This window comes from Rissa tridactyla, chromosome 3 (genome assembly GCF_028500815.1).
Source record: "Rissa tridactyla isolate bRisTri1 chromosome 3, bRisTri1.patW.cur.20221130, whole genome shotgun sequence".
NCBI lineage: Eukaryota > Metazoa > Chordata > Aves > Charadriiformes > Laridae > Rissa > Rissa tridactyla.
In genome coordinates, this window is record NC_071468.1 from 25,604,430 (window position 1) to 25,620,183 (window position 15,754).

Below are 15,754 nucleotides of genomic sequence, written 5' to 3' on the forward strand. Positions count from 1 at the left end.
TTATTTGCCTAGACATGAATGTTTACGGAACCCAGTTATGATGGGAGCCTTTTTATGAGAGGTCTACAAGCAAAGTACATGGGCAGTCCTTTTTGTCTCTCTGCTTCTGACTGCCCATTGTTGGAGCCTGGCTGCTTCCCTTAGTGACCTTGAAGTTGTGCAATGAGTCTGGTTAGGTCACTCTTCTGACTGTCAAAGTTTTAGATAAGGAAAGGCAGGACCATCCCTTTTGGTGGTGACGTGGTAGCAGACCAGTTTAAGGTGATGATGGACCTGCATAAATAGTAATTAACTGATTCTTGAAGGTTAATTATTATTTGAGCATCAGGAAAGAATGTGTGTTAAGCCCAGCATCTCAGATGTTAAGGAGTGAAAACCTCAGATTATTTCTTACATTTTGGGGGTTTTGTTGTTTGGTAGCTGTTGTTCAAACTGCACTCTAAAAGTAGAAATTTCGAAATAGCACAATAAGCTTGAACCTGCTGCCAGTTATGTAAACTGTGTTATCCAGCATACACATTTCTTTCCTCTCCTTATTTTTATTTGTTTGGACTTAAAATGTATGGCCAGACAGAGAGAATGAATGAGTTTTCACTTTACAGAGAAGGAAAAGCTAATTTACTCAGAATGAAATAAAGAAATACTTAATCACAGCTATACACAGCTAAAGTGAGATTTCTCACTAAGACTAGAGGCGTGGTTAGAACACCTCAAGCAAAATTAGATGCTCTAGAGATACAACTCTGTACTGTGAATGTATGGGAAGGAACAGAGTTTGACACTTTGTAAACTATAAATCTATTTCAGTAGTTAAAATTCACAAGATACATATTTTGAGGTACACATGGCTGTCAGCTTGTTAATTGTAATTTCTGGATATGGTGTTGCAATTCCAGTTACAAAACCAATTTATTACTGAGCTGCAAACACTAAGGCTTTTCTTCATTTTTGTAAAGTGGCTGAGATATGCAACATCACAAATCAAATGATGTCATCATAAGTCTTAAATATAAACCAATTAAAAATAAAACGTTTCTTGGCTGTTAACTAGCCTTTGGATGTAGCAAAAACACTTAAGGTGAGTGAGTAATGATCCTCTGCCTAACTATAGAAGGGCCTTAGTAATATTTGGATGAGTAAATACTTCATTTTTTCCCCCTGTAAAATAATGTAATTTGATCATGGTACAATACATCCTATTTGTTAAAAACATACATTAGCTGCATTTTCATGAGCAGCAGCAATGGCGGTTTTAGGAGTGCTTCTGAAGTCTGCTAGAGGTTGACTAGTGTTTTCCCTTCTCCCATTGAAAAGTATATTGGAAACAGACTGTCAATTACTTGCCATTTTGGTGATGCAAAGTGCATGGCATCCTGAAGAATTTGTCAGCAGCCTGCTGCTGCCAGTTTTCTTTCCTCTAAAGGAAGGAAGACTGAGCCTGTTCCCTGTGGTGGTGATCAACTATCCATGGTCTTCAAGAATTGGTTGTATTAAGGAGCTGCTTCTGCTTCTGTATGACTTACCTTCTCTTCTTTCTGGACAGTATGTTAATTGCATTTTATCTTCCAGAACTCTTCAGTATTCCACTAGTAACGGTTGCTTTTAAACACTCCTCTTTCCCATTAGTCTAGTAGATTTTTCTGTATCACAGCAGCATCTTAAACCTCACGGTATTTGCTGAACAGCAATTTATGCACCAGTTGTATTCATTAGGTTTGGTTTGGTTTTGGAGAGTTCTAATATCTAACATGTGAAAAGGTTATCATTCACTGCTGTTTTTTTAACTACTGTGCTGTCCTGGAGTCCTGTGATCTGGTGGGAAAGGACTGTTTTAACTGAGGAACTTCTATGTTGCTCTTTAATTGCATTAATATGAGCAGGCAGAGCTTTTTCCTTCCCTTTCATGAGGTAAGTTGGAAGTAATTGCAATCGTGAGATTTCAAAATCTAGCAGAAACACTTTCACAAAACTTGTCTTCAATAAAATATTGTTTCTTGTTGTCTTCCACTCAACCCCACTCTTTCCCTCTTCCCTGCCAAAAAACCACCAACCACCAAAGTGTGGAAGGTTTGTAGCAGTTTTGTTGACATTTCAGAGAATTAAAATCACCTCTGCTGAGGGAAGCTTAAATTTTGGACTGCTGTGTCTTTAGAGTGATTTGGCAAAGTCACTTTGAAGCACTCAGAAATAACAATCGATGTCAATTAATTCCTATGAAAATTTGGGTAGCTTGCTCTTGCTGTGTGTGGAAGCGGGAAAAGATTGTTGTTGAAGATACTGACGATATTTCTGCAGTAATTAAGGACAAATCTTACTGTCTTAAATGAAAAAGTTGTGCTAATACATCAAAGAGGAGAAATGAACGAAGGTTGGTTGTTTTATTTTTTTCCGCATCCCCTTCGTCTTTCAGGTTTAATTATCACCTGGCTATATCCTATATATAGCTAATTATCAAACTAGAAGCTGGTGTCATACAATACCTAGTCTAGGGCATTTCTGTTTTATTGTTGTAGGCTTTCTTTAAGTTCACACAAATAAAATCACTTCCTACTCAACAGTTTCCCCTAGGGGAAGGAAACCTGCAAACATCACAGCCCAGTACATTTTATATTTTTATTTCTTTTTTCTTCTCAAACAATAAGTGTTTCCATCAGTGTGCTGATGCAGCGCAGGTTTGGGAGAAATCTGTGGTTCTACTGTGGTAGCTGAACTCAAATGTGGTCTCAAGTTCCAGCTATGTCTTCTGGTAACCTCTGCTATTCTAATATGGGATGAGGGGACAGGTGTGTAGAAGATACGTACATAAAGCAAAGATACTGTGTGGCTTGAAGAAATTACTGATGATATGTGGACCTCCAAATCGTAGCTTGACTCCTAGACTGTCTTTGCAGACTTCAGTTTAGAAAATTCAACTTGGGACCCAGTAACAATTAGAGAATTCTGTAAATACATCCTCCTGTTATGTGGAGTTCCTATTTACAGCGTGGATATCACTCTTGCAGAGAAGTCATCAAATCAGGAGCTTCATCCTCAATTTCAAGGGCTTTTTTTCAGCCTTTCTGTAAAGTGGCATTAACTCAGCCACCAGTGGGTACTCTGGGAACAGTGTTTTGTGTTGTCATAGAGGCTTATTTGTATCTCTGAAAAGAGAGAGAAATTATAGAAATGTAATAATTATCTGTCTTAATGTTGTCTCTTTTAAGCATTCATTTTATTTAGGTAATGTTTTATCCTTATAGGGAAGAGCACACCGTGACCAGCAGCTTGTGTTACTCAAGGAGCATCTAGAAAAATATTACAGGAGCCGTAATCGGAAATGGATTGTTTTATTTCCAGAGGGTGGCTTCCTTAGGAAAAGGAGAGAAACAAGCCAGGCATTTGCCAAGAAAAACAATTTGCCATTTCTTAAACATGTCACCCTGCCGAGAGTTGGGGCAACACAAGTCATTCTGAAAACGCTTGTAGCGCCGCAAGAAAATGGAACTCCAGCAGGTGGAGACGCTGTGATAAAAGGTAAAGACTGCTTCACTCTTGTGGATAAAAAGCAAATTGAATGTCCAGGATTAGAGGTTGACCTGCTGGAAAGCAGCTCTGTAGAGAGGGACCTGGGAGTCTAGGTGGACAGGAAGTTGACCATGAGGCAGCAATGTGCCCTTGTGGCCAAGAAGGCCAGTGGTCTCCTGGGGTGCATAAAAAGAGCGTGGCCAGCAGGTTGAGGGAGGTCATCCTCCACCTCTGCTCTGCCCTGGTGAGGCCACATCTGGAGTACTGTGTCCAGCTCTGTGACCCCCAGTTCAAGAAGGACAGGGAACTGCTGGAGAGAGTCTAGCGGGGGAGCTACAAAGATGATCAAGGGACTGGAGCACCTCTCTTGTGAGGAAAGGCTGATAGACCTGGGTCTGTTTAGCTGGGGAAGAGAAGACTGAGAAGGGGATCTTATCAATGCTTATAAGTATCTAAAGGACAAGTGTGAAGAGGATGGGGTCAAACTCTTCTCCGTGGTGCGTGGTGACAGGACAAGGGGCTGCCCAGAGAAGTTGTGGAGTCTCCTTCTGGAGATACTCAAAACGTGCCTGGATGCGTTCCTGTCCAGCCTGCTGTAGGTGAACCAGCTTTGGCAAGGGGGTTGGACTAGATGATCTCTGGTGGTCCCTTCCAACCCCTACAATTTTGTGATTCTGTGAAGATCTCAGTTAAGCAAAACATTTTGTGTTGAATTGGTCTCTTTAAATGTCAAATACATCCATAATGCACCATCATATTTATATAAATGTTTTCATATTTGCTTCTAGTTCTACTAAGTTTATCTTTTTATGATGAGAAACTCAAAAAAAGAAAACCTTAGTTTTCTACACAGTGTGGCTGCATGAATGTTTGTCATGATGGGTAGAGCAGATACTGGGATGAGCACCCAGAGTGGACAAGAAGGTGTGCTGCTCCTTTCAGCATGATTGCTGGTTTGCTCTGGTTTATGGTAGTATGTAACTATAGTAAAAGTGTTTCTGGAATATGCAGACTATAATCAAATTTTTATTCCTGGCTTTAACAGTTTCTTTGCATCCAGTACCGTATGCTTCATTCCTCTTCTAGAACTATTTTCTGTTGAGTTCTTCTATCCTCTACAGATTTTTATGATGACTCTCCCCATTGTTGCTGGAGGTAACTGTCACTGATGACTAGATTTGAAGGATTGTTTTGGCTGTCTTACGTTAGAAGAGTTATAAGGGAATAAGAATATTCCTGCAGCATTATTTTTCTGGGACACCTGGACTGTAGGGTAGAGTATAGGTGGGATAGAAGTAATGCCTGTAATTATGGAACTCGGTGCTTTTAGTCTCTCAATTTTTAAAATTAACTTCTTGGTACGTTCAGAGAATGGGGTTAGATCTTACTTAACCTAGTTGTGGATTTCTGTTACTTATTATAGAAACAATGGATTGGGAGTTTGTGGTGATTTCTCACTGATGGGTGGTGCTGGTATTTTTGTAGCCAAATTATTATAATCGTTTAGCAGTCTGAACCAAAGATGCATCCTAATGAAGCCACATATGCAGATGACTTCCATTTTTTTTCTGTGCTGAAGTTCAAATTTCAGGGTTAGCATAGAAATTGCTTACAGATTTTTAGTTTTGAAGTTAATCTTGTCAACATAGGAAATGAATGGAAATGAAGTTCTTGGAGGAGTGGAGGGAAGATTTTACATGAACTGAAAATCAAGCTGTGGAATGTATCAGAATTATGTCCTTTCAGGCTACATTCGGAAGAGAAAGGCTGAAGAAAGTCCTTGTTGTCTTACAAGATTTTAGGTTTAATATGGAAACTGAATACCCTAGTCCTTGTTAAAAGTTATGTTTTTTTAAGAAGAAAAGTTTGGCCTGTTCCTGTTCTATTTATTTCCGTCTCAAAGGCAAAAAGGTATGAAAAGTAAGTAGTTCCCCAAATGTGAATTACAGGCCTTCTAGTTCTGGAAGGGGACCAAAAGCACTCATCAAATTGCAATTTTATATTTCCATACTCTTAGATTGCTGTCAGCTTAGCTGAACATCAAACCTGACTGCATTGTTTTGTTTTTGTTGTTTGAGCAGTATGATTCAGACTCTGGAGAAATGAGCATTTGATAGCAGTTGCCCTAACTGGGTACTAAAATAAAGGAATTTTCTCAGAAGTACAATGGAACAACATCTGTCCATCCTACTCAAAAGACAGAAGGAAAGATAAATAGGCAACAACAGGAAAGAAATGTGTGGGTTTAGCACTATTGTTCTTTCAGAGTAATGGGCATGAAAACATAATGAGAGGGATGAAATAGAGAAGTGAAAGTAATTTTTATATGCTAGGAAAGAGTAACATTTGATACATATGGAGCTGAGGTATTTTAAGTCCTCTCCTCTCTTAAGCTCACAAAAATGTCTCTAGCACGGTAAAACTTCCCTTTCAGAGATGCATGAAAGGTTAATTATTGATTTATATCTTGTATAAAAAACTCTTCCTCTAATCTTCTGCCTTCCAAATGCCTTTAATGAGTTCTTGCCACTTCAGAAATTTCTTGAAGAATGTTTGTTCAGTTAAATGAAATATAGTTGAATAAATTGGTAAGGTTATAATATAAAGTTAGAAGCCAAAAAAGTTAGTGATCATCTTTACTTTTTATCTCTCTTTCCCTTTTTTTAACCACATGAAAAAAAAAAAAGCTCAGTGGAATCAAACTTGTCTGTATCCTCTTTGGGTTACCATTGTTGACTTGTGCGTGCTAGAACTAGATGTAGTATATACAGTAAAGGTTTTGCCGGTGTCTTGCATAGAGATTGCGTATAAACTTTTTTTACGTTATTACTGTGGTCCTTTGCTTGGGAAGCGGCTTGGGTGTCAGTACCATCTTGCTTGAACTTCATGGTTCACTGAAAACATTTTTCCTCTGCGCTGCTGCTTCTTGTGCTCTATACGCTCTTATTTAACAATGCTAATGGTGTCCTGGGTTACCAAATTATTCATTGTACTATAATAAGCTTTCTTCTCCATTATTTATCATTCTCTCAATCTTATTGTTAGTGCCAAGCTTGACTGATAATGACGGGAGTTCACCTCCCTCCCCCACCAGATTTTAGTTAAATTGGTTTAAGAGTGTCTCCTCCTCATCAAAAATTATGTCCCCTTCCTGTTGAGTTTCCTGGGTAGCTATGTTATGATGCGTCATGATACACAGTTGTGGTGTCCTTGAGTGCTGTCACTTCATTAGTACTTTATTTATGATTATCCTTGTAGCTTTTATACCACTGTAGATTTTATACCATTCTACTTTCTAAGCTGGGATGGCGTATAATACTGGTTGAAAGAAAAGATGACAAAATCAACAGTAATAAAAGATGTTTCATTCTTAATATACTGCTATGCCGCGCCCTAATTTGGTACAAACCAAGCTGCATACAGTTGTTTTATCATGTCACCCCCCACTCCCCAGTCCACTAACTTGCTTTTGTACATCACATGTCGTTGGAGTTACAGCCTTCAAATAGTGGTTGAAGAATTGCACAATAGCTAAATGCTTATCATCGGTCCTTCTTCCATAAGGTCTCTAACCTGCTTTCTGTCATCCCTCTGGTAGAGGTGGGTTTGTGTTGTGGAGTGCGAGATTCAGTAGCCTCCACAAAATTTCAGTGGCCTTAATTATAATATTAGTATTCTTAATATCCTGTCCCTTTTTCAGTTTATTTTTGCACTAGTTATGAATTTCCCACAGTTTATTACCTGGTTCTTCCTCTGTAAATTGACAGGAAGAACAAATGTTCCTGAGCTAGACGATCAATACGATTTGATTATTCTTGTACTTAAACTGATCAGTTGCTTTTCCAAGGCCAAGCAGCCTCTGTTTTCTTAATTTCTTCCTCCTAATAGTTTTCCAAGCCTTCTTTCTTATTTAAAGTCCCAAGTACTAGCCTTCATCAGGGTGAAATTTAACTTACTGCTGGTAAATACTAAATTTAATGACTAAAGCAGTTGTTGTTTTTGCTGCCTTTTGAAATGAAATAATGCAATTTTATTCCTAAATAAATAGAAGGATCGAAAAACATATAGGAAAGGGTAGCACTGTCACTCGATGGCTTGAGTGCTTTTGAAGCTAGAAAGTACAAACACTGTATTTAAGTGGTGTCTGTCCCTGAAAAGATGGTGTAAGTTAATTCTGGTGTGTGGTGAAAGCATCCCTCTGGGCAGATGTGCCGTGCCCCCCAAACAGAGCACTGCTGCCAGCGCCTGCCTTCCAGGAGGAACAGAAATACGGGCAGCATAAAAATACTTGATGCATAGACAGCATCACCTTAACCCTGTAGGGACTGATGGGGGGGGGCGGGGGGAGCAGGGGGAATGGGGAGATGTTATTTTATGGTTTTTGTTTAGTTTAATTTTTTAATGGAATGCTTAGTCTCTGACATAGGTGCAAGTACAATATTTCTTTAGTTAATAAGAACTGATCTTCTTGTGAGTTTTAGAAGTAGCAAAAAGTTCTAAATGTTCTAAACAGCTGGCATTTCAAAGGAGTTCGGAGCAATTGTTCACTGCAGATATGTTTTCCAGGGCTTATTTTTGATCAAGCTTCCTCTAGTATGTACTTTTAATTCTGCTTTATTTTACCATGCAGCATTTTTTTGTCTGATAAGAGGTTGCTGTGAGCTTGGTCAGAGCCATATTGAAATCTTATCATACTGTTTTCAAATGCAGCACAGTACATTCAGTTCTGATGCTTTTTCTCAGAGAATTCAATTTTCCCTTCTGCAGAGCTGGACACTGGACTTCATAATTGATATTTTTTTTTAAATCAAACTTTTTGATTCACTATTATATGAGGAATGTGACTTTAATAACATGTGGGAAGGTTTTTTCTGATCCTGGAAAAGGGGCTTCTTGGTTTTGTTCCAGGTGATCTGTTAAGGAGAGATCTTGGGATAATAAGTAAGATGTTCAGTCTGAGAGCTAATCTTTGGGAAAAGATTTAATTTTAAGGTCAGTGGTCACACAAGGACAAGTGGAGGACAAGCAGCAGGAACGCATTGCTGTGCAGGGGGAGGCAAGAGCCTCCTTTGGCTGGGTTGAGAGTGATGTAAGTGTTCAGGAAGCCACACCTGAATACTAGTGAATGGTAGTAAATATTTTCTTTTTCAAGTGGAAGCTGTGGTCCTCAGGTTCACGCCTGGCTGGTGCATTCTTTTCCACTCCGGATGTAATCTGGCAGTATCGCACACTATCCAGAGCTCGGCTGGAGGCGAGGTTTCCTGCTGTAACCTGTCTTTATAACTTGCTCTTTTTGTCAGTGGTAAACACTGACGGTCTGCTGGCAGGTTTGAAAAGTCCTGCGTGTAGTCAAATCCAGCTTTTAGCATTGGTTGAGAGTAACCCCAGGGTGGACACAGAGGGGAGGAAGACAAGCTCTGAACCCCACAAAATTTGTGGTTGTAGACAGTCAGGTATCTGCTGTGAGAGGACCATAGAGGATGACGGAGCACTGAATGTCTTGAAGACGCTGATGGTGAGCTGCTTCATAACTAAATATGAAGCAACTTACTATCACTAATCCACAGCTAGAATGAAAATAAGGAAGAAAACAGCTATGAAGATTTACCTCTGCTGGTGGTTAAAAAAAAAAGCAACAACCAGCAAGTTATGAGACTGTCTAAGTTTTATTTTGATTTTTTTTTTTTGTCTAGGCCATAAAGCTACTGTTAGGCGTGATTGTTCAATCTTGCCTTAGCACTCATAAGGCAAGTATGTACCATTCATACTGAGGTGCATTATTGCGATGTGGCTTGGACACAACTGTGTAGGACAGATGCCTGCAGGCCTGTTTTGAACATCTATGTCCTGTTTAAAAAGAATCAGACTGCTAACATTTTGAGGCAATTTGAGAAATCAAAATCGTCCACCTGTGCTGAAAGTGGCAAGCAGACTGGCACTACAGAAGGAAAACTAGTCCTCAGAGAGATCAGCTTAAATTTGGTCTTCTGCTGAAGTCTCTGGCAGCCTGGCTGTTCAATCCCATAGCAGGTGCTAGAAATGAAGGATTAGGGTGTCTTTTAATGGTAGGTAGAAAGTTCAAAAGGGTTTGGCTGTCAGAAACATCCTGTGGCTGTGTTGGCCAAGCCAAACTTGGCAAGAGAAGTTCTTGAACAGGTATATGCAACTCCCTTTTTTTTTTTTTTTTTTTTAAGCTACAAATGCCAGAGCTGAGATTCACACCCTATTGTAACTAATGCAGCAATCTTTCTGTTCTGAGTTCCTGTTAGTGTGCTCCATTTTAAAAATAACAGCGTTTATTCCTGTTCAAAGGTCTGCTTAGGCTTGAAGGCAGCATCCTTGGGCATACTGAGGTCCTGCCCCTTTGTGTTGTCTGCAATTGTCTGTTTCTTTTTAAGTTTCGGGATCTGTTAGAGCTTCATGGCTTAAAAACGAACAGGGCACAACACAGTATAAACCCCCAAAAGGACAGCAAGATTTACTTCAAAATTAATTTTCTGAAATCCTTGGTGACTTCGGGTTTTTTGGCAGTGTGAGATCTTGGATGATTATGTAAGGCTTATTTTAAACCAGAGCATGCAGAAATATGCCTGTGACTGTGATTTGATAGCATGTCTTGGTAATTTCACATGGAGGTAGCTGCCGCTGAGACCTGCTGGCTCTAAAGGAGGATCTATGGAGGCTGATGTTACCTTCAGAATTTATTTCTTCTTCTAACCTGGGGTTCCTGATGGGCTGTCAGAGGCAGATTTTTCTCCCCACCGTGTCCTGGAAGGGGCTGGAGGTGAGTTTGGAGCAGGTCTGAGGAATCCATGCAGCAACTGCTCCACAAAAGCAGAATGTAGGAAATCAGCACATGAGAGGACTGCAGGAGTCTTCCCGTAATGGAGTTTGAACCATTATCCACTGAAAGGACCGTTTGAAATACTATCTAAATATTTAATAAATTATTTAAAAACAGTTGTACTGTAAATAATAAGTTAATGTGCCCATATTCATCTGGCAGTTTTTAATTGCAATTAATGATCCCTGTTGCTTACTCACTTAGACAATTTACTTGTCTTTATCCATTCTTACTTTACATCTGGGAAAATAATAAATTGAATGGCTTTGTTCTGAAATCCATTTCTAAATGAAAACTTCTGTGGATTTACTATTAATTTCATATTGGCTTTTCTCTAATACGCTGCTACTTTTAAAATGAAGGACTCTGTAGTTAGTGCTTTTCTTAAGAGAGACTTGACAAGCACTCTGTCATGATGCTGGCAAGCCTGGAGCCTCTAATGGGACCTCGTGTTCTCATTTCACGTGTCTGTCAGGGTTTTAAAATACTGTATTTCCAGAAGGTGACACTGGATGTTTCAGGTTGACTTGCGTAGCTTGCACTTGGTGAAAGTTTGGAATGGCACACTGCATGCTACTAATAACTCTATAACCTAAATATTACGAAATACTGTCTAGCCTTATTCAGGTAGTGGATTTGCATTGGTAATGAAGCAGTACACCAGCGTTGTTGAGTAGACACCATGAAAACACTAGCGGCTTGTTAAAACAGTTGATAGATATATGTGATAGCATTGCTGTAACTGTCTTCTCACACTTAATTAAATTAAATGCAAATTAAATGCAGGTAGAAACTCACAAGTCAGTCCTTGCACGTATGTTCTAGTTTTTGTTAATAACTGTGGCTTTTAGGGTGCACCTCAGACTGTTGCAGATTTCTTCGTGTGTGTGGTAGCTCTTCCTTAAAATCTGAGTGGCAATTCTGGGCAAGACCAAACATCTGTCTAGCCTGACATCTTGTCGATGATTCCAAGTGGATATCAGAGGAAGAACGTGAACAGAGCAAACATGCATCGTAATTCTCCTGCATACTCTCCTAGCTTCTGACTGTTTCCAGTGTGGTAGGTTTCCCAAGCTAGATGGGGGTTTCTGCCTGTTCAGTTAACCCTCCAATGGATTTCTGCCATGTGCTTTTCCAGTTCCCTCTTGAACCCAACTCTTGGCATCCTTAATGTCCTTTGGCAAGGGATTCCCCACAGTTTTATTCCCCTTGTCATTGCTTAACCCCAGCTGGCAACTGAGCACCACACAGCCACTTGCTCACTCCCTTCTTTCATCACTATCTCAGGTATAGGCTTGAAGAATCTTGTACTTTGTACTAAGACCTGACACCTCTTACATGCTTCTGCCCACAGGTGGCTGTTTTTAGTAGTCAGTTTTTCAATCCTTTAAGATATTGCTGAGTATGATGTCAGCATGTTACCACACTAGTGTATTAAGCATTAAGTAAGCGTATTACTATAGTAGCCCAAGCATGACATGACCTCAGGTACAAGGTAGCTCCAGTTCCCACAGAATAGATATAAAAGTGACAAGCTAAACTCAAAGCGCTGTCTTGGCAACGTGCCCCTCCTTCCTGGTTTGCTTTCCAGTTCTGCTGCTCTCCCTCTTCGCAAACCTATGAACTGAAGACATGCCATAGAGACGTCATGGCTAGGTTGATATCTGACCTTGACTATTGCTGGTAGTAACCTATGTTCAGATTTAAAATTGACTCTCCTGAACGGTCTTCATAGCAAATATTTTCACCTCCTTTGATCCTTTTTTCAGTTTCTAAATATGCTGGGCAGTGTATGAACACGTACTGTTATCAGTCTTTCTGGAACCTTGTGGATACAATCTCCTCTCAATTGTGAAAACTGACCTTCTTCTATTCATTGCTTTGTTGTCTATAATACATCAAGTGGTGTATTTCCTCTTAATCACATAACTCAGGTTTTTTAAGAACCTTTGCGGGATTTTTTTAAAAATGTCTTTGAAAATCTAACTGCACTGTATGACATAAATCACCTTTATCCCCTTGCCCTAACGTAGTAGTGAGGCTGGTTACCCAAAGGGATCTGCATGGCAGTTGTTTCATCAGTGATCCGCAACTGTGACCTCTAACAAAGACCCAGTTGTAAATGTGCTTAAAGTGCAAACCAAGAAAGTTGGATTTTATTTTTGAAGCTTTCCTTTTGGCAAATAGGGGAAAGTACCTAACATTTGAGCCAACATTTTATGTGACTATACTCATACCTACTGAGTGAACTTGTTCTATTCTGTGTACTACAACATGTAAGAAAACAGAAATAACTGTGGAAGTAAAATCTTGGTCTAGCTGAAGTTTGTAAGAGTATTTCTGTGTTCTGTAATGAAATCTGGATTTTATTTTCGGCTGTCTTATTTTATTTGTGCCTCCTACCTTATGAAATATTATAAAAATGGAACAACTATCAAATCAGTGACATGCACTTTCTGATTACTTTTAATATCATGTTTCTTTTTGTTCCTAGAGAGCAAATCAAAAGGCCTCCAGTGGGTGATAGATACAACCATTGCATATCCCAAAGGTGAACCTATAGACATACAAACTTGGATTCTTGGTTACCGACAACCAACGGTTACACATGTACATTACAGGTAGGAAATAAACCTTCTACTCTTACATTCAACTAAAATACTGGAAAACAAGTGTTCACAAATTAGCATCATGTTTCAGGATATAGGAAATCAGTAGCAATGTCTCTTTTATGTGTGTCTCTCACAGGTGGGCAACACGTATTATCTAAACACAACTTTCTGTTCAAAAGTTCAGCGACTATTCCGTATCTGAGCACATTTAAATTTTTAATCTCCTGTGGCTGAATATAGTCATTAGGTATATATTTGATGGCTAGGTCATTTTTTCCACTTCAGTGTTAAGGTGCTGGTAAATCCACCTTGACTGACCTTTTTTTTTTTTTTTTTTTAAATAAACAAATTAAAAATCACAGTGTTATTAAACAACAGGTTTCCTGAGATATTTAACTTTCTGATGAAGAAATATCAGCTTTTTCACTCAAAGCATACTCTTAATTGTTGAGCAGAGCAACACTCTGGAAATAGTAGCAAATCTCACTAACTCCTAGAGTGGGATACTATTAAAATTTTTCTCCTCAGCAGTTCTTTGTCTCAAGACCTAAACTAATGAAGAAATAAGTTGCGTTTTGCTTTTAGTTTCTAGTTAATTGCAAGTCTGAAATCTCCGGAAATATTTTAAAACTCTTCCTACACCAAATAAGTTGATTGCGTTTTATCCCCAAATTGCGTTATTTTGCCTTAATTCCTGTTTGCTGATTTGGGGAGCTTTTCGGCTTTTACACTAAGCTTTCAGATACCCTTGTGCGGATCCCCTGGGTGGCAGTTTAACTGGGAATGACCTTCTCCAGCATCACTGCTGTGTCAGTGTTGTGTGATGCAGAGTACAGGCTGCTCACTGGAGCTCCTTTCCACAGCCATGTTTAAATTTGTCCCTGCTTTTTATAGAAATCTGCCTTCAAGTTTTTCCGAAGGTGAACATACTTACACCCTAATTTATGTAAGATATCATAATATCTATTGTGCTTTGTTCAGGTCACCTTAGTACTCTCTCAGATCTCTAGGATAATTGCAAGTTGAATGTAATTAGAATTTTTCTAAAGAGTATTTCCAAAAATACTTCCTTTAAAAAAGAGAAAGTTCTCTTAAGTTGAATTAACTTCCTGCTTCTAAATGCGTATATTTAAAACCTGTTTTTGGGCACAAGCATAAAGATGATGTAACCTTCCTTGCATTGAACTTGAATGCTACAGTTCTTGTAGTACTAAAATTCTAAGAAAAAATATTAGAAATTGTTTATTTTAGGTGTTTTCTTCCACAGGGTTTAAATCACTGGTTTAGACAGGGGCAAGCCTCGCTATTTTTTTTTTTTTATTACTATTATTTTTTAAATAACCTCTAGTTGTTTTGGCTGACCCTGTAAAACATTTGAGGTATGCCCCAAATGGAAACTAATGCAGCGGCATGTCTCTGAAGGCTGAGAGCTGCATGTAATACCTCTGAAATGAGAACCGAGTGTCTTGGTTTTAACTGGAGCTTTGGCTAACTTTCCAGTCCTGGCAATTCTTAAATTGGCACGTCAAGTTTAGGCACGTGTCCTCTGGACTGTAAGGACATTAGTTGGATGCAGGGTAGCCATTTTTAAAGGTGCATTTAACAAAGTCCCGCTCTGACAGCGGGCGGTAGCAGCAAAGGCGCAGGAAGGCAACCCGGGCACCATCCCGCTGCACATAAGCACACTGTGGCTGTAACATGTTCTGAGCAGGCGTCTCGTCTGGATCGCTCTTTTGGGGGGGGCTGATGGACCTGGCCTTCATGAACTTCTACCGTTTTTAACCTGCTTATACTTGGTCTTCTACAACTTCCCTTGACACAACGTGTAGCTGTTCTGGAGGGTGGCGACCAGGACTGCTTCCCTTTTGCTTGTGTTAAGTTCTCCAGCCGATGCCTTCAGCGGGTGTACCCTGTTTCCCATGTCCTGCCAGTAGCAGATGAATCATTCCCCAGGAACGCTCTCTGTGACCTGAGATTTTACAGCGCTTTCTCATATCCTGCCTCAGCTGTCCCTGTCCCCCTTCCAGCCCAACAAGTCTTCATCTATTTGGTGTCTCCTTACACAAAAGTCTGTCTTGTTACTTTTGTCTGTGCCATTTCTGGCTCTGCTATAACTAGTTTGTGAGTTGACTGACATCCTGAATTCCCCACAGTCACTTCAGGATCGCTTACCAGAGTAATAATAACTAATCTCAGAGGCTGTGGCAGTGTATGCGTAGCTGCTGGTGCTTTTTCCTTCCCCAGTGTTCGTTGCCTTGCATGTACTGGTATTTAATTTCATCTGCAACTATTGTCACGTCCTTCTGCAACTCTTCTCTTTGACTACCCAGAATAATTCTATACCAAAAAAGTCATATTGGTTTTGTATCCTTTTTTCCAGATTTAGCGTATCATCTAGCAATGATACGCTAAGACCTTTTAATGTATCTGGAATTAGAGCTCTAGTTTGGAACAAATATGATAAATTTTCACCTTTGGTGTTTTTGACAATAAAATTTATTTTTAGGTATTTTTTATTAGCTTTAAAAATATTTTTCTGTTTTAAGTAAAGGATACATTTATCCATGGCAGGATTAGCAGAGAGCAACTGAACAGCATGTGGACATGAATTTACTCATGTTCCATCATCCTTTTCTGTTGCTTATACGGAAATTCTCCTGTTGAATTCCCTTCAGGGCATTAAAGCAACTTCTTTTTATTATTATTATTTTTTTCCCAGATCACCTGATTTTACTCATTAGGGGTTATTTTTTTAGCAGAATGCTGTGATGTGATGGGCACATTCAGAGTTTTG

At 39.4% G+C, this 15,754-nt stretch overlaps 1 protein-coding gene across 1 annotated transcript in view; it reads left to right on the plus strand.

The window, feature by feature from the left end:
- The window catches only part of LPGAT1 (lysophosphatidylglycerol acyltransferase 1), a 69,823-nt gene that overhangs the window by 37,181 nt on the left and 16,888 nt on the right, over positions 1-15,754 (plus strand). Inside the window, exons 4-5 of the mRNA XM_054197372.1 lie at positions 3,240-3,513; positions 12,843-12,969. Of these exons, the coding sequence (XP_054053347.1) occupies positions 3,240-3,513; positions 12,843-12,969 (401 nt within the window). The remainder of the gene's footprint in view (positions 1-3,239; positions 3,514-12,842; positions 12,970-15,754) is intronic.